Source organism: Carassius auratus, chromosome 17 (genome assembly GCF_003368295.1).
Source record: "Carassius auratus strain Wakin chromosome 17, ASM336829v1, whole genome shotgun sequence".
Lineage (NCBI taxonomy): Eukaryota > Metazoa > Chordata > Actinopteri > Cypriniformes > Cyprinidae > Carassius > Carassius auratus.
The window spans coordinates 18,267,714-18,292,195 of NC_039259.1; the positions used below are offsets into that span (position 1 = coordinate 18,267,714).

General features: G+C 37.3%; 1 protein-coding gene across 1 annotated transcript in view; it reads right to left on the minus strand.

Annotated features, from left to right (window-relative positions):
* Window positions 1–230: 230 nt before the first annotated feature.
* LOC113117485 (E3 ubiquitin-protein ligase pellino homolog 1-like) overlaps window positions 231–24,482 on the minus strand; it is a 28,675-nt gene continuing 4,423 nt past the window's right edge. The window contains exons 2-7 of the mRNA XM_026286197.1: window positions 12,685–12,890; window positions 9,035–9,164; window positions 7,194–7,295; window positions 6,750–6,947; window positions 6,028–6,216; window positions 231–3,480 (exon numbers count right to left, since the gene is read on the minus strand). Of these exons, the coding sequence (XP_026141982.1) occupies window positions 2,902–3,480; window positions 6,028–6,216; window positions 6,750–6,947; window positions 7,194–7,295; window positions 9,035–9,164; window positions 12,685–12,764 (1,278 nt within the window). The 5' untranslated portion in view covers window positions 12,765–12,890 and the 3' untranslated portion in view covers window positions 231–2,901. The remainder of the gene's footprint in view (window positions 3,481–6,027; window positions 6,217–6,749; window positions 6,948–7,193; window positions 7,296–9,034; window positions 9,165–12,684; window positions 12,891–24,482) is intronic.

The following is a 24,482-nucleotide window of genomic DNA, read 5'->3' on the forward strand; positions in this document are numbered from 1 at the left end:
CTCCCAATTTTTGTTGTTAACCTTTTAGCAGTCATGTTCATCTAAATTAATTTGGTAGAAGAGGGCACTAACCAACAGATCATGTTTGCATGTATCATATCTCTTTATTATATATTAAAGGAAACAATTCTTTTAGACAGAAATAAATTAAATAAAAATAAATTTAAGAGCCCGTCTTGGCCTCAGGTACCCATGAGAAGAAAAAAAATAACACCCAAACTCTTACAATATGCTTTTTAAAATTTTATTAGTTTAAAGTTGGTACAAAATGGTAAATCAGAAACATTCTCAGCATTTGCCTTTATGTATTCTAATTTTCCAGAACAGGCACTCCCTTTCACACACACACACACACACACACACACATACTAGGATCATGCAGACTGGTTAGACCAAAGTGACAAGAGACATGTCAAAGAACTCAAACAAACAAACAGAAAATGAAAATAAAAAAGCCCTTTATATCTGCCGTCTCTACAGAGACAAAAGAGTGATGACCTTAAAAACTCAAATGTGTCTTAACAAATCTAGTGTGTTTGCTCAATACTTGGGGGGGAACAAACACGAGCACATGGAGAATTATTTAGCTAATGAAGCATCCTAAAAAAAAATAAAAAATAAGGTTAAGAGTTATGTCTGTTGCATGATTAAGCTTCATATTCGCTCGTAGCACTTTGAGTAGAGTGTGGTCTAGATCTCCCCACACACAAAAGACCAGAACAACTGTCTGGATCTGAAATACTTCATGAACACATGCCCTGGTGGTCAGGATGGAGGAAACTCCCTGAGGTGAAAACTGCACCAGTATGCCATGTCTGGTTGCTGTTCAGAACAGCAGGAACTGAATGATCTCTGGAAGTCGAGCTTGGACTCCTCAGGCAGAGAATCCACTTCACACACAGTCCTGGGATTCTCGACCCTTGAGACTCAGCGAACGCTCTCCAGATTCTTACATGTAACACAGTACAGCACATTTAACATTCACACAGTACATACCACAGCATGTACATGAAATCAAACAGTCAAAAATGTCATTACAAATTCAAATATATTAGCATACTCATCACATATACATACACAAAAAAGTTCATTTTTTCTAGGGGACCTTAAATTCACTGAAAAAAGTATATATATACGATTTGTGAGGAATAGACTGACATTTAAGCTTGTATCACGCTGTATGGAAAAGAGCAGCGTGGACTGCTATATGAATCCCCTTTCGTCTTCCACAGAATAAACAGGTCATATGGCTTTTGAAAAACACTACCGTTCAAAAGTTTGAGGTCAGCAGGATTTTCGACATCTCTTAAGCTCACAAAAGCTGCATTTGTGTGATTAAACTTTCATAGTTTTAATATTTTAATGTAATTTTTTCCTGTGATGGCTAAGCTGCCATTACTCCAGTCTTTAGTGTTACATGAACCTTCAGAAAGCATACTAATATGCTGATTTTGTGCCCAGGAAAGATTTCTTATTGTGAATGTTAAAAACATTTGTACTGCTTAATATTTTTGTGATTTTTTTTTTTTTTTTTTTTATAAATAGAAAGGGTTAGGGTTAAGGATAATAGCATTTATTTGAAATCGAAATCTGTTGTAACAAATTTCTTTCCTGTCACTTTTGAACAATTAAACATCATTGTTGAATAAAAGTACTGAAAAAAAATAAAAGTGTCTTACTGGCCCCAAACTTTGAATGGCATTGTAAGTATTAACTATTTAGTTTCTTGCTCACGGGAGTGTCATGTATTTTGAAAATATTGTTTAATATTGGTTTTAAACTTAACATGGAGAAAATGACCCTTTCTACTGCAATCAAAGTCCCAGTAGCTGTTAGGTACAAAACTAATCACATCTCAATTTGCAAATTAAGATAGACTAAAACTGACCTATAAAAGAGGTAAAGGGTTTTCCAGAGGTTAGTGCTGCTTTTTGCACTATACAGATGGAAATTACTTCCCAGCGTCCCCAAAATATCCAAACAAGGGTAGTCATCTACATAGAAAAGACTCAAACAGAAAACAGGGACCTTACAAGGACACTTAAGCACACACAATTTTGTGACCACTCATTGTCAGGGCATGTGGTTTTTGCCTGTGCTTAAAGGGAGGTGAAGATTCTTAGGCCTCTTGAGCTTTCTGGAGTTCAGCAAGAACATTTCTCTGAGCATGACCTCATTGGTCCACGATCGCAGAGATTTCACTCACACAATCATGTTACCTACATATATGAGAACAAGAGAGGAAAAATCTGAATGCTATAGTGAAGCCTACAAATGGAAGAGACTCACAATAAAGAGAAAACAAAAAACAGCTACATAGAACTTAACTCCCCAAAAACACACCTATAAATTTTATCTTTGATAAACATTGATAGTGTATAAATAAAAAAACATTACGTATTTTTTAAGTTATAGACATATATGGAAAACGGTTTACGGTTTATGAAATGCTGTGAAATATTGTATAGAGTACAGATAGACTCGTCTGTAAGCTCATCATAAACATACATGGATGGTGTATTGCCCCTCTAATGCTGAGTATTACTGTTAAGTAGTAAATAAACACTGTACAGGTCACCATCTGTAACGGCCACGCCCACTGCTTCAAATGAATCGCAGAGCCACCCAATCAGAATGCTCAAATCTGGGTGTGCATGTGCTCTTCTCTTCTGCAGAGGTCTAATGTTTTTTTTTTTTTTTTTTTTTTTCGCTTTTATAATAATTTTATTTGAAAATATATACTTTTGTTTCTTATCGGTATTTGAAAATCATTATAAAGGTCACTTACAAACCAGAAAGGGAGGAACAGTCTGAGAGTGCAGAAAATGTCATCTTTATAAAATCAAATTCTAAGTAAAAACAGAAATGCCTGACTAATGTTTGTCAAATGGGCAGGTGTGTTTAATCCACAGGCCCCTGGAAGATCAGTCTGATGAATCCCTGCTCGCCACTGAGCTGCTGGGCGCAGAAAGGACAGGCTGCGTGGAAGGTGTGCGTTCCGTGAGGAAGAGGGATTTGACTCCAATAAGCTGCTGTTTTTTCTGAGCACACGTGACCGCACGGACTGAATGCGTGAGTAGGAGGGGCTGCATCCAGATAAAACCCTGCCTCGCAGCCCAGCCACAGTGGCACATACGGCCCACGAGCTCGGCACATGGGACATTCCCGCTCACGGCCCTCCCTGCCGTCTCGCTCTGCGTCACGGTTGCCCCAGTTGTGGTAGCCGTGAACGTGACCGCAGTTTAGGTAGACCCAGGGTTGCTTCTCATCCACGATGTCCTTCCGCCGCATGCTGGGGAAAGCGAGGGTGTTGAAACCCACGGGACACTGGGGACGAGCGGCGTTCAGCTCTTGCCGGAGCGCCTCCAAGTGTTTGACGGTGGGAGTGCGGGAAAGCCCTTCTGCAGTACGCCACAAGAGAGTCGCTCCACAGAGATCGATCAGAGAGCCATCCACTAACTCTTGAGTCTCATTCTCCACCTACAGCGAGAAAGAGAAGAGGACTTAACTATAAATAGAGCCAATATTCTTGCTTTTAACACAAATTATGCATGATTAAACCAAAATAAAGGCAGATCTTTTCAGTAGATAAAAGTTTGCATGCAGGGGGCAGTAAAGCCCCAACACTCGCTGTATAGTAATGATTCATTCATTATAACCAGTCAAAAATGACAATAATATAACCATTTACTGCTTGAGTTATCTGTCTTAAGTGAGTATGCAATGCACACAGACATAATGTGCAAAACACACACACACCCTATGATTCACGCATTCACCCTGGAATGACATAATTAATGGTTGTGACATTTTGATCAGCCTTTGGTTCGACCTTCACCGTACTGCATTATTTTCTCTCTCTCTCACTCACACACACACATTTGTAAGGGCACTGTGTGTGAATTGCACAGTGTCTGTGTCTACGCTGTGTTATGTGAAGGTCACTAAATGCAAAAGCAAACACAACACTGTATTTGAGCGAGCAAGCATGCATAGGGGAGTGTGTGTATGTTGGATCACTGTTTTCTTTGCCCTCAACATTTAAAGATTCCATAATTTTCTATATACAGTATTATCTTGAATATCACGTAATGTATACAAATGAGCAAATAACAAAAATAGTAGAAATGACAGAAAAAAATTATTGTATTATCAAAAAAACTTAAATCTAACAAAAAAAAAAGCTTATATATATTAAATGTATATATATATATATATTAAATGTATATATATATATATTAAATGTATATATATATATATATACACACACATACACATTTTTTAAATATTTTTTTTATTGCAATTATAAATGCTTAAATGTTGTTTTAAATATCTTATACACATAACTACTAACAATTTCATATTTCACTATTTTAGGATTGGCAAGAACCATAATCTCAAAAGTTGATTAAAAGAATTGGTAACACTTGTTAACTATTAGCAACGAAATTTCTCTCAAATAAGTTCTTAATTGGCTGCTTATTAATAGATATTAAGGTAGTTGTTAGGTTTAGGTATTAGGTAAGATTAGGGATGTAGAATAAGGTCAAGTAGAATAAAGCATTAATGTGTTCTTAATAAGCACTAATACATGGCTAATAATCTAGTCATATGCATGCTAATAAGCAACTAATAGGTGTTACCTATTCTAAAGTGTTTCCAAAGAATTCAGTAAAATTTTAAATGTTAAAATAATTTATAATAAATTTCTATTTTATGTTTCATGAACCTTCAGAAATCATTTTAATATGCTGTTATGGCATTATTTTAACCGTTAAAAACAGTTGTTCTGCCTAATATGTTTTGGGAACCATGCTACATTTTTCTCAGTATTCTTTGATAAATTAAAAGTTCAAAAGAACAGCATTTATTTGACATTTTTAAATAATTTTTTTATCAACTTAATGCATTATTGCTCAATAAATTTATTAATTTCTTAAAAAGTAAAAAACATTTGCACAGTAATGCATTTGTAACTTATACTGGCAATGTAAAAAATAAAATAAACAAATCACTAGAATCTGCTGCCTTGAGAACTGAATGGTAAAATTATATCTAGTAGTGCACACTGGTGGCATGTGTTAAACACTAAAAGTGCCCAATGATAAAATGTCATGTCCCAGCTTCTGAACAACATGACTGTTTCATCAGCATCAGGCCAGTGACTAAACAGTTGGGCTTTAACTTGATTTGTTCTGAGCCAGTAAAGCCGAACGTCTCTACAGCATCACAGTCGAGCAGTGTTTGCCCAGCACTGAGGCAGCATTAGATCCATGCTTAGCCAGCATTGAACCATCAGCAGGACTCCTCAGGAGCGGGACATGAACAGCATTCAGGAGCGTGTTTGTTCTGCCTGTGACAACCCAGATTAATGGGGCGCCTCTGAGCCTCTGGACTGTGAGTACATGCGTATCAGAGAGACTGTTTGACTTGTGCAACAAGAATACATAAGCAGCAAAAATGTGGCCGAACACATCACAGGCTCTGTGAGCAGATCTAGGAATCTTTACAGGCCTATATTTGTCCAGACGCCCACTGAAGATAATGACTTGTTATGAGCACAGGAGGAAAGTGTTGAGAGCAGTTCTCATTGGACCTCCTGTCTGACGCACTTAACAGATCAACTCCAGATCATCTTACAGCTTTGTGTTACACCGGACAGGGTTAAGATGTCTCGCCTGGGCCATTACTCTGGCAACAGCGTCCCAGAGCAACCGGTCAGCGGCACCAGAATTCTCCAACGTCCCGTCTTGCAGGGAGCCATATGACTGTTTAACAGAGCTTTAATTTCAGAATCCCATCTGACATTGCATTACAACTTCCACAAATGCTGCTTCAAAAACGTATGTCTCTAATAAGGCTGGGCATCATAATCTCTAAAGAAACCCACTTTCACTGAACAGATTTTCAAAAACAGGCAATTTTTCATAGTTATGTAATATATACATTTCTGGTTGAATATATACAGTAATAAGTCCTTGTGTTAGCATACGTATATTTATATATTTGTAACATCGGATAACTGACCATTTTCCCTCGCTGCTGAGCAGAGCGTGTCTCTCTCAGGGTGAACACGTTTCCGCACACTGAAATCTCTCTCCACACACCAGGTTTGGAGTCCTCTGTGAAACCAAGGCGAGGATGCATTACCAACACGCCGTTAGTAGTCAGACCGTCCATCTGGCCATCCGATGTCTTCCACTTTGCGGCTTTCTCCTGTGAGCCAAAAAATATATGCATTTTATTTGAATAATTAAAGGTTTAGCGCACCTGAAAATGAAAACAGTCATAATTTACTTATGACATTCCAAATCTGAGTGACTGAGGTTCTTCTGCTGAAAGACAAAAGAAGATATATTTTAAAGAACACTGGAGCCCACTGATCTCCACTGTATGGAAAAAAGACATCCCTCAAGTCATCTTAATGTTTCACAGAAGAAAATAAGTCATAGGGTTTATATAAATATTAACATTTTGAAAAAAAAATTAATGAACTAGCCCTTTAAAATAAATTAATTAATTAATTAAATTCCTCATGACTTTGAATAAATGTTGACATCACTATTTTAGATGTTACAACATTCAATTTATTCTAAAAGAGGAAATCTTTCTGTATTCCAGATCTGCTTTAATTACAAATTTGGACATGTTTGGCCTTGTTTATGCTTCTCGAAAGCCGTGCTAGTTTCTCAGGTCAAATCATCCACTGCCTTTATATAAGATGAAGTCACATGTTCTTGGCATCTCACCCCTAGGAAGATGTTCTTGGAGGAGTCGAATCCGGCGGCATAGATGCGGGCGGTATAAGGGGGTGTTCGCTGACACATGATCCGGCATGCAAAGCGAGATATGGTGCTCTGAACGGACTGAGTATCAGAGTTGCTCTGACTCCCGGGAACCGTGTCAGTCACCACAAAATCTATAGGACTCTCGGTTGAGCGGCCAATCTGAGATGCAGAAAGAGGTGAAACATCAAACTCTGCAGAGAAATTTGTAAGATTGCATACCAGTACACAATTATAGAAACAGTGTGGGAAATACATAAAGTAGATGCTAATGCCACCTTGTTTCTGCCTAGTGACCGCATTATTTCAGACTGACACTTTGAGTAGTGAGATTAATCGACAAATTTGAACACAGTCCAAGAAGAAATCCTTTAGGAAAGCACAGCTTAGTCAGCATCAAGTCTTTACCTGAAACATGTCTGTATTGCTATCTTGAGTGTACTCCACCACCACTGTCTGTACACGGGACAACGTGTAGGAAATACTGTGCTGATCCTTGTTACTTATGGCCTAAGAAAAAAGGAAGAGAGATGCTAAAATAACACGTTGAAGTCGAGATACATATGCCCAAGATAAATAAGTGGTCAGAATTGTTGGTACCCTTGGTAAATATGATCAAAGGAGGATATGAAACTAAATCTGCATTGTTAATCCTTTTGATCTTTTATTTAAATAAATTCACAAAACATCTCCTCTTCAGTTCACCCCATTTATCTTCTACAAGGTGCAAGTAAGGGAACTGGAATGGCAATAACAGAAGCTTGGTTTTGTGCCCAGCGACCCATTTGTGTGTTGTTTTAAAGATCCAAACATGTCATTTCTTTTTGTTTTTATCTGTTGGTATTTGATAGAATCAAAGATACCATGTGTCTAAACAAGATGTCCAGGACCTCCTGCAGAAAATATAGGCCCACAACATTATTTCATTGTACACAAGGGGTACTTTTTATCCCTGTGTTCACCAAACCCTTCGTGAGGATCTGCTGCTAAAAAGCTCATTTGTTTTTAGTTTCATCTAACCATAGAAGCCAGTCTCGTTTGAACTTCCAGTCATGTCTAACATATTAATATTCAGCAGGTTGATTTTTGGGTGAAAGCATTTTCTTTTCTTGATAGGGCTGGATAATTTCATTTTCACAATCACCCTGGTGTTCTCAAAATTGTGAATATAAATGGGTATATATTTCAGTAACGCAGAAGAATTTATGCTCTAATGGGTGTGGTACTGTAGATTATATAGCGTATTGCAGGGTGCAATAACTCACTTTTTTCTATAATTGAGTAAACACTGGTATTGGCATTTTATTTGACTTTAATGTACGTGTATGTAGATGTTTATAATGTGTATTGGTACATAAGTATGTATGGATATTGTATGTTTCTGTGTATATATGCACTTATACATATAACATCATCATAAATAATTAATTGTTGTGGTGTTTTTTTTATTTTTATTTATTTGGAATTTTTTTATCATTATAAATTTACTATTTATCTGTTAATTATTTGCTGGCATGGGGTGGGGGTGGGGGGGGTTTCTGTAAAACGTGAAATAAAAATAAAATAAAAATTTCTAGGGGTACAAGTAATTGTGTCCAACGTGTATTTAAGAAAAAAACATTTCATAATGATAATCCCTCCCATTTTATATTCTTATTCTCCAATGAAAGGTTAGATTTATTTAAGATCAAATTGATTAACAGGTTATTGATTAACATAAAATAAGATTTATTTTCACAGCCGCCTTTGAGCATATTTACCAAGGGTACCAACACTTCTGACCACGTGTGTATCACCACTTAACCACCAAATAAAAATATAGTAAGGAAATAATTTAAACACACGCTTAAATCTTTCTTCCATAAATGTGGCTTTTTAGATTTATTTCTTAGTGAATATGATACACACACACACACACACACACACACACACAAGAGCACTATTTGCACATTAAAAAAAAAAAAAAAACATTCATTTGGCCAGCAAAAGTTTATTTGGCAGCACAATAGAGTCTAACACACTGTGGAATCAGCCCGGAAGCGGTTTGTGTGTTTGTGAAGGAGCCACAGAGAGATCATTCATAAGCTCAACAGAATCCAGATGTGTGACTAGACACACCCTGTTCCATTACAGCTCAAACCAACCTAGTTTTTGAACTCTACATTTCCCCAGAAGCAAAAATGACACTGTAACTGCTGATTTCCCTTAAGATAGTCATGTGTAATGAATGGTGGAGGGTGTGAGTATACCTTGGCAGCCTGTGGAGTGCAGGCTACGTGTACAGTGCTGGGTTTGACGCCATTGGATTTTGGTCTTTTGGAGAGTGCAAACCTGCTCTTCCTTCTTCCGCGGTCCCCGTTGGGTAGAGAGCCATTATACCTGCAGAAAGAGAGTGAGAAATTCAACTGAAAACACCTGCACTCAACACTTTCTCCACCACCAATTCAGCCACAGGCAACAGGTGGTGAAAACAACAGACAGAAATGCTTACAAAAGCACACAAAAACAAAGCCTGTATAGTAGATATATGATCCAGTGCTTTTCTAAGGAAAGGCAGACAGTCATTTAGGTTGTTAACTGGAACCAAAACCAAATTCCACACAAAACCATTCCAGAGACCCAAGGTTTATGATCAACTCTTTATAACATATATATTTCGGAAAGATTACATACTGAACCTGACACAAATCCATGGCAAGCTTCTACAGTTAAAAGCCTGTGAATTTGTAATATCATCATCTTTTTTCATGGAGCCTAATATGAACAGGTCAATCATGTGCAGGTGGTCAGTATCCAGAGAGTGAGAGTGACATACAGCCAAGTATGGTGACCCATACTCGTGCTCTGCATTTAACCTATCCTAAGTTCACACACACAGCAGTGAACACACACCCAGAGCAGTGAGCAGAGAGACAGGATTACCATGATGAGCAGGGTTAGTAATAACCACGTCACTTGAAATTTGGCATTCCACATTCATAAGTGGTCTGAAAGTCAATTCGGATTTATGACCATGTGTCAAGTAGTTACTTTTGTTATCGAGGATGTGACGTAACATTATACACAAGTGCAGTATTGTCCACAACGTACTGATTTCACTAATAAATGCACATGTGACATTCACTACTGTATATACTAAATGGTGGACAAGCAGCTTTGGATACATTTCTTGTGAAAATGCATAATTTATATACATTTATAATGCATAATGTAGCACAACTGACTCCAAAGTTTGGGATCTTTAAGACTTTTTAAATATTTTTGAAAGACGTTTCTTATGCTTACCAAGATTTTATAAAAAAAAAATAATAATAATCATAATACTGTGAAATATTAACAACTTAAAATGAAAAAATAAAGATTTATAAAATATACATGTATTCCTCTAATGGCAAAGCTGAATTTTCAGCAGTCATTATTCCAGACTTCTGCATCACATGATCCTTCAGAAATCATTGTAATATACTGATTTGATGAAATGAGAAAAGGAATTTATTTTTATAAACAAATATTGAAAACAGTTGTGCTGCTTAACATATTTGTGGAAACTGATACGTTTTTAGGATCTCACTGACACCAAACCTTTGAACGACATTGTATCTTCTCTCATGTGCACCAGAGCCATCCTCTTCAGTTTGCCATCCTTTTGTTCCACAACATCAGCTACTGTCTCATGCTGTAATGCTGTCCATTCTCATTATTAAAAGAACCAAATGAAGATACACCAGATCTGAACAAATGGATCTGATATTAGGAATTATAAAATGGCCACGTGAACATGTAGTACTAAAGGTTTAAGCAGCATTTGAAAAACAAATCTGCTTTTTTGAGCAGTGTGAAGCCTGTGTACACTACATAAACACTGAACACTATGAACACTACACCTGCTATGTCTTGTGGTTTCCTCTGTGGAGGTTTCCTCCGTCCTCCACCCAGTTACTCACTACCGCTGTGTTCTTCCCAGACACAGAGGCTGCAGTGTAGTTGTGTAGTTTAACATGCGCATTTGGTATTGTGTGGGTTCGGGCTTTAGATGCTAAGCAATGCACTTTATTGAGTCTCTGATTTAACAAGTTTGCTGAAGGCATGCATTGACGCTGTGCATTCTCGACATATTTTGGCAATCCCACATTATCGCAATGTGCTTGTTTCTCTTGAGACGTTCCTTATAAAACTTCATACTCTTTTATATGGAGATCAGAAAAATGCAATTAAGACATCTGGAGTTTCCCACCAGGTGACATTTCAGCTTGAGTTAAGTGTGAAAAAGCCTAATATCCCTTACAGCAAGACTTTCCATGACAATCTCAAGAACTGATGTACGGAGGGAAAAAACAACATTAACAAACAGTGAGTCAGCACGGAAAGGGAATTTCATGGACATAAAATATGTGCACACCGGGCAGGGTATTTCCGCAGCAGCATGTTCTAAACTACTACTGCATTCCTTCAGAAAACCTGGATTTACAATAAACTGAGCCTCTGCAAAACAGCGCTTGTTTTCAAACATGTTTAAGAACACTTCATATACTAAAAATACATTTGAATTAAGTTTAATGAATAGCATTAAGCCATGTTGGGATTTTGGTTTTATTTAACAAGGTAGCTAAAACTGCAGTTTTACAATAACAAAACACTTATATCAGCTGTAACCCAACACAACAATGGAGGTGAGCCCTCAATACACTTCAGGATGAGAATTAGGGCTGTGCCGATAGACGATAGCATTGTGTATCAACGATATTCAGAGATATCGATGATAGCAGATGTCTCTGTCGATAGTCAAGACATTATTAGGCTCATTCCCCTATTAATGTATTAAATAATAATAGGCGGCCTATTATAATTCGGCTATCAAACTGCCCAGACATAAGGAATTTAATTGAACTTTAAAAAGTAATCTGAACGGCCTATATATGTGCAATATTTTAAACGAGCCCTCACTAACTGAATTTAATGCTACAGTTATGCTAGAATGCATCTCATTCTTGTTTCTGTGACGGCGCGTGGTCCAGAGCACTGTATGAATGATGAATCAGTTCCATTGAACTTTACTCCAAATATATGAACTAACCTGTTTTGAATACTTTATATTTAACGTGTTCATTTGGACTTTAAAAGAAATCTTCTATTGATTTTCACCGTTGACTGAATTTGCAGAACATTTAGACTGATAACTTCCGTGCGCAGATGCGGCAGATTCATCACAGGACGCACGATATGAACTCGCTGTTTTAAATACAGTATTTTTATATTTAACGTTAGTTTATCAATATGCTTGAAAGTATATTTTTGGTGATTCCATAGGCACTCTCTCTCGCGCATCTGCGCAGTTTAAAACACTAAATAGTTATGCTATGACAAGAACAAAGAGTCTTTCTCTCTTGCTCCACCCATGCACGATAATATTGTGTATCGTCGATCTCACGGGCTAACGATATGACGATTTGAAAAATGACCATATTGCCCAACACTAATAAGAATCTAACCCAATCCATGACCTTTGAGATCATCTAATCAAAGTTAATAAACAAAAAGCTCTTTTAGACGCCAGTGAGTCATGTGATGATATAGCGCAGGAAATCACATAGAAGTCTGTCCTGCAAAATAAAGTCAATGAAGTGCATTATGACACTCCAACACCACACTGAAGCCCTCTTTGTTTTCTAACTGAAGGCTCAGTTGTTCTCAAACTTGCATCATCCTCACATTTTGCTAACAATGATGAGACTAGCAACAACAACAAAAGAAACATACAAAACCTTCATGCCATCTGACTCTATTTTTAGAAACACAAACACTCACATGCAAAGTTGTCACTAAGAATTACAAACTATTAACTCCGGCACAACAGATGCCACTTCCTGCTGATCCAAGGTCAAAGGCCAAAAGGTCTTACCCAAGCACAATGAGCTCTCCATATTTGACTGGCACTTTGGTTGACGACGTGGAGATGTTTTCCTGGTCGGGGGAGAACATGGATGCAGTGTGTGTGGGGGAGGGGGGTTCTTCCTGCTCCCAGTGTGAACGCAACACAACCACACACACTCAGCTCTCAGCTCTGTCTCCTCTTCATAACCATCATTATCCTCATCATCACTGCAACTGAGAAAAACAGAGAAATAATGCTTGTAAGAAAACTGTAAATGCCTATTTTAGTTATGATTTAGCTGGAATATCATTAAGGTTAGTAAATGACAGGAATGAATTATAAAAATTTCACCAGGCACCACATAAACTGCTTTAGTGATGTTAAGTGGCCTATATTCCACAGTCTTGACCACAGTCTTCTTCATAGTAACCTGACTAACCGTACAGCCTGTACTCTCAGACATGAGATTAAAGTTGCTAACAAGATCTAAAGAGCTAATAAAGACCCAAACATTCAGACAGACACAAACCCATGCAGCCTAACACCTAGAAAACTGGTCAAAATATCCCAACAATCACTGTTAAACACACCTAAACGAATGATCTTGCACAATTACCTTTTCAACACAGAAACACAGGAAACACATATTGTATCTGCATCACAATGTGTCGCCTGTGTGCGTGTCAGAATGGTTTCAGTCTATCATAAATTTTCTCTTCCTCAAATAAGAGGGATTTTAAAATTACTACCTATAAAGAAAATGGACATTAAGAATTAAGACTTTCTAGGTCCACCCTACTGGTGCACTGGGAGACATTTCGTGTGAAACCTTACCAAATTTTCATATTACACAATGGAGGTACAGTATAATAACTCATACAACAGGAGAGTCGAGTCATGATTATCATGACCCTCACTCTAAACCATGATTTGACAGCTTTGTCCTTGAAAATTCAGAATGATGTTTCCTGTCTGGCACTGCTGACCATGTGAGATCAGTGGAACTGGTGTCAGGAAAGACAGTACAGCAACTGAAACCGACAGCGTATGCGTGCGTTATGGAGGGAGGTCCCATCTGATCAGTGATGTGGATGTACAACAACCAGTAAATATCTCATCCTGTCAGTGACTCAAAGTCAACATGAAATTTTAGTCAACAAGAAGAAATATAAAATTAAACAAATAAAAGTTAAAAATGGTTAAAGATACAAAAGATTGTATATAAAAGGGAAAATAACTAAATACAAAAAAATTAAAAACGTAAAAAAAAATTATACTACGGAGCCCAGCACATGACATGCAAGAAAAATAAATTGCGCGCACGATTTACTAATTCGTTCCCTCAATTTACTAAAACGTGTATACAATTACTATTGCGTTCCCTCGATTTACTATTGCGTTCGCTTGATGTACTATTGCGTTCGCCTGATTTGCTAAATCGTGCACAAAATTTAGAAAATCGAGGGAACGAATTAGTAAATCGTGCGCACAATTTATAAATCTAGTGAACGCAATAGTAAATCGAGGGAACGCTATAGTAATCGTGTGCAAGTTTTAGTACATTGAGAGAATGAATTAGTAAATCGTGCACAGGATTTAGCCTTATATTTTTTCCTGCATGTCATGTGCGGGGCTCCATAAAATACTAAATAAATTGAGGACGGAACATGATTTTATACATCAAGAATTGATTGGTAGGTGAAAAGGGTTACATACTACAATGAAGCCAGAACACTAAGCCTAAGTAGCTATTTGGCTACTGATGAACTATCTGTTAGCCTGCACAACCTAAGTGGTGTCAGTAGAAAATGAAAGCCATTTCAGAGGAAGCTATTATAAAGCAAGTTAATATATTTTAATTTAAGATTACAAACCACACAAACAAACTTATTTTTTATGGAAAAACATGCACTCAGGCCATGTATTAAGCAAAATGTTTCCATTAGGGATAGGCGATATTTTCTTTTCTGATTTTAGCGATTTATTTAACTAATGTTTTGTAACGATTACATTTTTTAGTAATTGATTAATCGAAATTTTGATTAAAAATATTTTAAAATGTTAGAATTAGACACTTTGACAATATGCCAATGATATAACACAGAAAAGAAAGATCCAAACATCTCAGTGCACACGATTAACCACTCACGTTTGACGCACTCATATTGTTAGGTGTCATCAATCCTGAATGCACTTTTGTTGACAAAGATGAGACACGGGCAGTGGAATAGGAAAAACTTATTTTAACATGAGCTCTGCATTTTTAAAATGATGTTTCATCCATGAGACATTGCAAGAGACGCAAGTGCAACAGTAACAGTCAAACGTGTCCATGTTTACATTTAAAGAAAATACTAATAATTCTTGCCATATCACTGAACCCTAGTTTCCATATTAATCTTTTCCAATTTCAAGCTCTACATAATCTTTTCAAATATCATGAAGAACATGAAATTGATTACATGGGTTCATGTTTTTTCCAAGTTGGCTTTAACAGCACCAAATTGTGTACAATAGCTCTGTCTCTTCTTGTCCGTCTTCTCATTCTTTGTCCCTAAACAGCAACGCCAGCTACTCTGGGGATTCACACCCTCTTCCATCCATCCCTCCATCCAGACAGTCTTCTTTATTCACACCTCCCTCCAGCCTCCCACAGCAATCCCTGTCCCACATAGGAGATTGTTGCTATGGACGTAAACTGCTGTACTTCGGAGTCATTAATTTATGGGTGTAGTGGGGAACGTGGTCATACAGTCCCACTATAATACTTTAACAAGGGTTATGATTTTTAATAGGCCCCATGCATAAACTGCACTCAAATTCCTTAAAGCCATACAAAATCAACACCTGCCCCTTACACACGACCCTGATAACACCAAAGGAAGTGGTCTAAATGACATCCACAGCACATGAAGTGCTAAAAGGTGTTAGCCTTAGCTGTTAACTTCTTATATAAAAGGGCAAACGACTTTCAGGACAATTAAAGGGTTAGTTTACCCCAAAATAAGAATTCTGTCATTAATTACTCAACCTCATGTCGTTTCCAAACCCACAAGACCCTGCATAGAGAGCAACACAACTGAAATGTTTCTAGACCCAGAAACATAGCAAGGGCATCGATAAAACAGTCCATGTGACATCAGTGGCTAAACTTCAATTTTGTAAAGCTACAAGAATACTTTTTGCATGCAAAAAAAAAAATATATATATATATATATATATGTATCAATATATGTATAAATATATCAATATATGACATGTTCAGGAGAAAGTATGCGGATGTGCCGTGGTATGTTTAGGTGTCTGTGAACAATTTAGTTCTGTTGCTCTCTATACAGGGTCAGAGAGCCCTCAGATTTCATTAATTTGTGTTCTGAAGGAGAACGGAGATCTTACGGGTTTATAATGATATAAGGGTGGTCAATATATGACAAAATTGTAATTTTTGGTTGAACTTACTCTTTAAGCAGCCATTCACTAGTAACATTTATTTTTAAGTGCAAGGCAAATCATTTTCCTTCTACGTAAACACTAGGTGAACATGTTTGACTTATGCTCTTATCTCACACGACACCGCTTACAAAAAACAAAATCTTTCAATGTGCACAATTTCTAACTTTATTCTCAGTATGCAAATAGAGAGAAAAGCGGAAGTCAGTGCTGATGTTACGGAGGTAAAGAAAGGGGTGTTTTAAGTGGCAACACTACTCACAACCCTTCCTACACCACAGAACTAGTACATATGTCACACTATTGTACCATGAATAACCACAGCAGTTCTTCCTGTCCTTAGATATAACACCATTTACACACAACCCTCATACTGAAACAGAGAGAGAGAGAGGGTGAGAGAGTGTGAATAGAAAGAGATTAGAAAGTGAGAAAGCAAAAGAGCCAAAAGGAAATTAAAAACTTAAAAAGGTACTTTAGTTACTTTAGTTCACTTGAGTGTTATGCAACTTAAAACTGCAAGCAAACGCTTTTAAAGAAAGAGTACCTGTATCAGTGGTAGATTGTATTTGACGCTGTATGTTAGCATCAGCCCTGAAAATCTGGTAATATTAAAACAGGACAAACCAGCTCACTAGATTTACACAGAAAAACACACTCGATGACATCCTTTATCACCATTTTACACAACGGGTCATTCTAAAAACCATTCAATTAATTTGGAGTAATGCAAAGAGGGAGAGAGAAAACAAAAGGATAGAGAAAGAGATGAGAGGAAAAAATATAGTCTTTTAGAAGGTCATCAGGTATATGCATCACTCATGCATGCAGATTTCTTAGATATTTCAGTTTTCTCCATCTCAGTTTCATACACAAAACCACCTCACATAGTCAGTAAAATAACCAACAATTTCTCTATATCAGCACATCTCATCTTACCACAGAGAAGAGTTTCTATTTCATGAAACAGAGTGAAACTGTTACATAAAGGTTCACATGGTTATAGTTTTACCTTTACGATGGTACCTTGCTGTACACACACACACTTACTAGCTCCGAGATCTATTTGACAGTCAGTAACTGGACCAAAATACAGTACAGCACAGATGCACACCCTGTTTCACACACACACACACACACACACACACACACACACACACACACACCCCTGCTGTTTTTGTCCTGATTTGTCTCGCACTCCCTCTCTGTATAATGACCTGAAAAATAACCCGACCCCATGAGGAGCGAGACAGACTGAGTTAGAGTTAAACCTGAACCGGAATGTGACTGAGAATGAGAAGTGGAAACTACAGATCAACAAGGAGAAAAAAAGAGAGAGAGAAAAAAAAAAAAAAAAAAAAAAACTAAGTCACCCACAAAACTAGAACTGTTTCTGAGATGTCAACAACCACGACTCAGCCCACGGCTTTCACAAATCAAAAGTACTGAATAAAGTTCAGCTTTTGTTTCAGTGCTGGTGAGAAGCATGGAGCCAGCTCACAATAAATCTTCAGTGCACACAGAGATGCATTACTAAGGCTTAGGTTGGGCTTAAGGCCCAGTAACAAATGGCAGATTGGCTTTATTTCCACAGCCTTACACTAATATGGACTCTACAGATTAGTGTGCTGGGATATTAGCTGAATTCAGTTGGCACCTGATGCAATGTCATGCATGCCTCACTTATTAAACTTAGTGATATTTTAGCAGTTATTATTAGGATTTTTAAATAAATGTGTAGGTTGTTTTTTTTTTGTGTAAATTTCATGTGCTTTTATTTTTAATATTTTTTGTTGATTATAATTCCAGTTTTAGTCATTTTAGTATTTAAACTTGCTTGCAGTCACCCACAGCACCTTGGCACAGCGATGCACCACCACTCAGAAAATTTTAAAATCTACTTACACATTGAACTTAAAAAAAAAACCCATAAAAAAAGTGTGGGAACTTGATTTGGATCTTTCTTATTTGCTAACTGCTGCAATCTCAAGCAAGTTAAGGGATGCTTATGTTTATGAATAAATGTACACATTTATAATAAACACTGCTATATTCTATAAAAGATAATGGATTTAGATTTTTTGCTAACTGTCTGAATATACAACCAAATGAGCGTGTGAAACCTTCCTTTCTTCATTTTTCACACAGAACATGGTTTCAGATTGTGAGAAAAGTGACAGATCCCAGAACATAATACTGGTGTGAACTGCAAACACGTGATGAGCCGTTACCATTCCTCTACAAATTTACACACAGTTTAGGTACACTGATGTGCCTTTGTCTGACATATTAACTGGAAACAAGTCAGACTTCACAGATGTGTGTGTGTTTACAGCCTGAAGCAACCAATGAGCACAGACAACTCCCATACAAATCTTTCATTCACACACACACACACACACACACACACAAGCACACAGTGACCAAAAAAAACAAAAAAACAATCAATATCAAATAATTAGCAAATAAGTCACTTCAAAAATAAAATAAAAATAGAATTTCCCATATGCCAAAACCACCAAACACTCGGATTCAAAAAAAGTTTCCACCTCTGTGATTAAAATGAGAATTTTAAGACTCCAGCTGAATCACGAATGCAGGTTCTAGCATCATTTTGGTGTCAGGGGAGGTCTGAATTATAGCCCAACAGTGAGGAAAACTCCTTTCATGAGTGAGGAGGATGTGGAAGCTTAAACCATCCCCACCGAGAAATTAGGGAGACGTATCGGTGGCATCTGTGGTCTAAAATAGATCCAAAAGTAGAGAAGGAAGTTGAAATGAAAAGTTAAGAACCAGAGGGGAGGGACACATCTGCATCCAGCATTGGCATCTGGTCCGTGGGATACACAAGCACCACATGTGGGCGATGGGAGTTTGAAGTGGAGCATGTTGGGTGTGCAGCTGCTTCACAGCAGAAGGAGCAGACGAGGGATACACACCCGCTGAACACCCGTACGCATGGCCAACCACAGACAAATTAAAGCTGTCTGGGTTTGTACACAAAAGTGTTAAAGGAAACTTCCTGTCTTTGTGACATTAAGATTTCTTAAAGCTCAGGAAAGGATAACTGCAAACTGTTCTGGAAAATACAATTCAGTACTGTGAAAATTGTACTGTTTTGTGTAAATATGTAAAAATTAAACGTCTATTATTTTAAATTATACAAGTGAATTTAGGCATTACAACATACAATTACACGGTCTCTAGACCAGACATGAGCAGCTCAACAAAATACTATAGAATTCACTGGACATCCTTTCACGAAACAAACGTAAGAAAGAAAATTGGGAGTATGGTGGTTTCAACACAAAACTTGGAATTTATCAATATGGATGCAAGCGTTGGCTATTATGAAATCTCACTTCTGGTCTCTGCTCGTGTACGTGAGTTATCTGAACTTGTGCGCAGCATAGTAAATCTGGTGGAGAACTGTGGAATTACAACATTGTTCATTTTTATTTTCCTGACGATCAAACGAAGCTTATTAGTGGATCATTAACAAGTAAGATTAATTAATTTTTTTTATTTTAAACAGGGCTTTACATTTATGTGTGTGAACCGCAGTGTAAACAAGACCATGAGGATTCAATCGTCACAATATGCATCTGCTGCGCTTCTATGAAAGAATAAAAACAGATATTAAGTCTATAAAAGGGATAAAATAAATAGGATCACACAAAATAGGCTATAATATAATTAATAGAATAACAAAAGAAAAAAAACTGTGAAGTGCACTGTGCAACAAGTATAGGCTACGCTCATTTTTGTGAAACACATGTTGTGTCAAAACATGTGCAAAATATGATCGTGGTTTTGCGCAGCTTGTCAGTGAACAACAGCTTAGTGTAGCCCTACTAGATTCAATATGAAACTCTTAGTAAAACAAATAGTGATCATAATCGTGCTGAGGCTGTGCAGTTTTAAATTTGTTTAATAAATGCCGACTTGGGCATATGATCCGCTCCATGCGATCACGTCTCTGAACCGGAGAGCATTTGTTTGGTCAGAAGGTTTGATGAGATGCTGAATTACGAGGTGATGTGAAAAAAAAGAAAAGAAAAAGAAAACAGTATACGCACAATTTCGGATTTGTCTGACCGATACCCAATCTGGCAGAAAATGCCAGTATTGGAGCCGATACCAAGTACTGTATTGATGCTTCCTACATACAGTATGAAAAAAATGGATACTCATTTTGCGATTTGCTAAAGATTACTTTTAACAGTGTTATCAAGTTTTAACTGAGTGTCAGACAAAAAAAAATAGAAAATGCACATAATATTATAAAACTGGCAGTTCTAGTTCTTGATTATAATCAGCTGAGCACTGTTCAAAGCAGTTTTAACATAGGTATACAGGTCTTGGAACACTTCAAACTTTATAAGTAACTACAAAGTATCCTAATGAACACATTACAAAAAGATTCCACCACTAATGAGAAACTGAACTGCACATGTGGTCAATCACATTATATAGACTGAAAGAAAGCAGGTGACCTCCACCTGGGCGGAAACACAAGACCTTACCACATCACCACTTTCCCACCATATAATACTGAAAACTATTCAAATAAAATTAACGAGGTTGACGAAGAAAGCTGCACAACGGACTGTACAGCATCATCATCACAATGATGAATTTAAGCTAAAGATGAAAGCACAGATGGTGAAGAAGAGATATGGTGAGATGAATCAGATATCCAGGAGCTTGCACGCACACATGCACAAGAATCACCATATGCACTGAAGTGAAAAACAAAGCATCTTGCAGGGATAGTTCAACCAAAAAAACTATTTCTGTCAGCATTCACTCACCCTCATACATTCCAAACCTGTATGACTTTTCTTCTGCAAAATTCAAAGACATAACTTTTGAAGAATGTAGGTAAAGAAACAATTTTGCTTACCAGTGAAAAAAAAAAAAAAAAGATCTCAAAATATCTCCTTTTATGTTCCACAGGAGTCATAAAGTTTGAAACGACATAAGGGTAAGAACGTAATGACAGAATTTTTAGTTGAATTATGCCTTTAATTAACAGAGGCACGTACGCACTGACAAAAGGTGGCCTAAAGTCACCCTTTAGACTTGCTGAAAAACAAAAATCAAAGCTTAAGAAAAAAATTTCAGCTAGGAACAACAGGCCTTTGAAGCAGCGAGAGAAACATCAAACGTTTCCTACATGCTGCTGTGAAATGTTTAAAACCAGAGTTTTTTCTAGGGCAAGGGACAACTGCCGACCCTACATAAACGCTTTAGAAATGCAAGTGGGAGCCTTTTTTTTTGTAATGTGGTCCTTTGCAGGTCATGCAGCAATGAACATGAAATCATATTGGGTTTTGTGCAAATCAAAGAATTTAAACACAAAATTTTAAACCACTGTGCTACTTCTGGACCGATACAGTAAGCCGCATGCAACAAGTGTCTTTTATTGGCACCAGGTTACAAAGAGGATGTCGAGAAAGATTAAGAAATGAAAGATTAGACAAAGTTATCCGCTTCATGGGAACAAAGTCTGTGGTCTGTGGCTAAACTTAAACAAACCTTGATGTCTGAGAAAGTGATGATCAATGAGTCAGAACTAGCCAATCAACTGTCAGAGTTTTAAAAAAAAAAAATTCTAAAAGGTGAAAAACAGATTTAGTTTGACCATATTGAGGTTGGTTAATCTTCAGAGTAACGTATGGATCACACACACACACACACACACACACACACACACACACACTACCTCACCATGGTCATTCACTCAACACTGAGCTAGCAGGCTAATTGGCTTTAGGCTTTCTTTGAGCAACAAAGAGCACATGGACTCCGACTTAAACCGCATTTATAAAGTCTCAGCTTGGTCTGTGTGTTTGCTTAATGGAGGATCAACAAAAAACAAGCGCTCAGCTTCAAGCTTAACAACAAACAAACTGAGGACAAAATGAGCATGGGGCATCCCAGAGGTCGCATGATTAAGTCAGCAAGAATACGACCACAGTTTCACCAGCCAGCTCTCAAAGATTTGTGTTTCGATTTAATTTGTGAGGTGAGGAAAAAGGAGGAGTGTGCATTAACACACACACCCACCCACCCTTCCATCTGGTACCGATTACACCACAAAGGAAGAGACCTCTGCAATGCCCCACCCTCCTGTGCGCACACAGGAACACATGTATGCACAGTGAGGAAAAACGGAATGTCCTTTAGTACTAAATTGTTCCACAATAGCAGTTTAGATCTCAGGCATCTCATGTAGTGACAAAGTAACTTATCAATAGACAATTTATATTGAACACCTCAACAGACTGACTCCTAAAAAAAAATCCTAAAAAAAAAGTGAACTATAATGCAATTATGAATGCAAATCTGTATTAACAATAGCTAGTATTTCATAAGTCAAAACTGTTGACCTTACCATAACACAACAACAGCTTGGAATCACATGATGATCACATAAAACTGTCATTAAAAGATGCAAAATGATGACTCTGTTAACGTTTCCTACTAAAGGACATCAATTCGGGGTCAGGTGAACTCAAACAACCTATCTCTTTTGATCTTCTACTTATGGAACACAAAAGAAGATTAATCTGAAGGGAACCTAACATTACTGAAGCTGATTCCATTTTACTGACAATTTATATATTATATATATATATATATATATATATATAATTTCTCAAAATATCTTTTACATTTCACAGAAGAACGTCAGTCATGCAGTTTTGGGACAAAATGAGGCTGAAAAAAAAAAAAAAAAAAGCATTTTTGCATGGACCATCACTTTAAGACTGAACAACGAGTCAACTATTCTATCCCTTTTCCTATGTAAACGTGCTTGACAGATGTCTTTGACCACTGTGCTTGCACTTTTTGCAGTTACTTGCACATAACACTGCATTCTGAAAATGTGGCATTCGGCTCAAGGTAAAATTAATTAAAAAATAAAATAAAATAAAATAAAAATAATAATAATAATATTATATATATATATATATATATTTCCCCATGCTACTACTCGCATCATGTGTTATTTAATGTAAAAACAGGCCAGTCACAAATTGTGTTTTTGTATTTAAAAACGTAAGAGATGGCAGTGGGATGGACAAAAAACGCATGGTCTAGAGATGTGATTTTAAAAGTCAAAACTTTTTCCTTGATCACTGCATTTTTATTCACAGTATCACGCGTGAGGCACTGTGAAAGACGTGAACGCAGTCAAACATGTTTGTATGTTTACATAGAAAGCAATGGAACAGTGGCATAATGAACTGCAAACACATTCTGTGCATACGACCAATAAATATGCATTCTTTACACACTTTAAACTTATGGTATACTACAGACAAAGATAGGAAGCAATATAAAACTGAAGATAACCATCTAGGAACGAGAAACAGTTACAAACAACACTCAAGCTGAACACGTGACAGTGAAATGGCTTGTTTTCTTAAACGAGTGAGGAACAGACAGATGGAGAGAAGACAGGAGAGAGGAGGGGACAGGCCGAGCTTCAATTTCAGGGGCTTTTTAATTATTCAATGACATGAGCACTGAAACCTAAGAGAAACAAACAGACTGGACGGTGACAATGAACTAACCATTTAGACACATACAGATATGTAAAAAAACACCACAGTGGAACACACATGATCTTGAGTCTCCATGCACTTGGGGCAATGTGTGCGTGTTTGAAACTAAGGCTAGCCGTTCAAACACACATCTAAAGAAGCACTTGCTACCCAGGAGAGCACAATGCTATCTTCCCAGAAACTGTCAAATGATCCCAATGGTCCAGTAAGGTGGGGGATGCTCTTGGCTGTCTAAACAGGAAACTAGTCATTTTTCAGAGCAGTCATATGCTAACACTAATAAAAAGTGTTTAAGCAACAATCAGGTGGTTTTTAGATTTATTTTTGAGCAGTTCGAAAGGATGCCTTTTAATGACGCGAACACCAGTCACTCTTTATGCCAGAGCTCATCCTTCTGCCCATTTCAGCTTTGACTGGCAGAGGCTGACCTCTCGGTCTCCATGACAATAACTCATTTACAGCCCGCAGTGATCAGCTCTGGCTCTCCCCAAAGGAAGTTAAGGGGGAACAGTGGCCTGAGATGGGGGTTGGTGTGTCCTTCAGGTCAAATGGCCAGTCTCGTCTTTCACACACAGCCCGGAATTTAGCTGCTCGGAGTAAAAAGCGTGCAGAAAGTCAGACTCAGCAGGACAGATAATCAGAATCAGGTTTTATTTGGTACATTAGATGCCGAAATTTAAATAGAGTTCAACAGATACACAGGAGCAGAGATGAAATAAATCAAGATACATACACAATCCGATCAAGTGTGAAGACTACGGTCACACAGGCTACTATTGAAAAGTTTGGGGTCTGCAA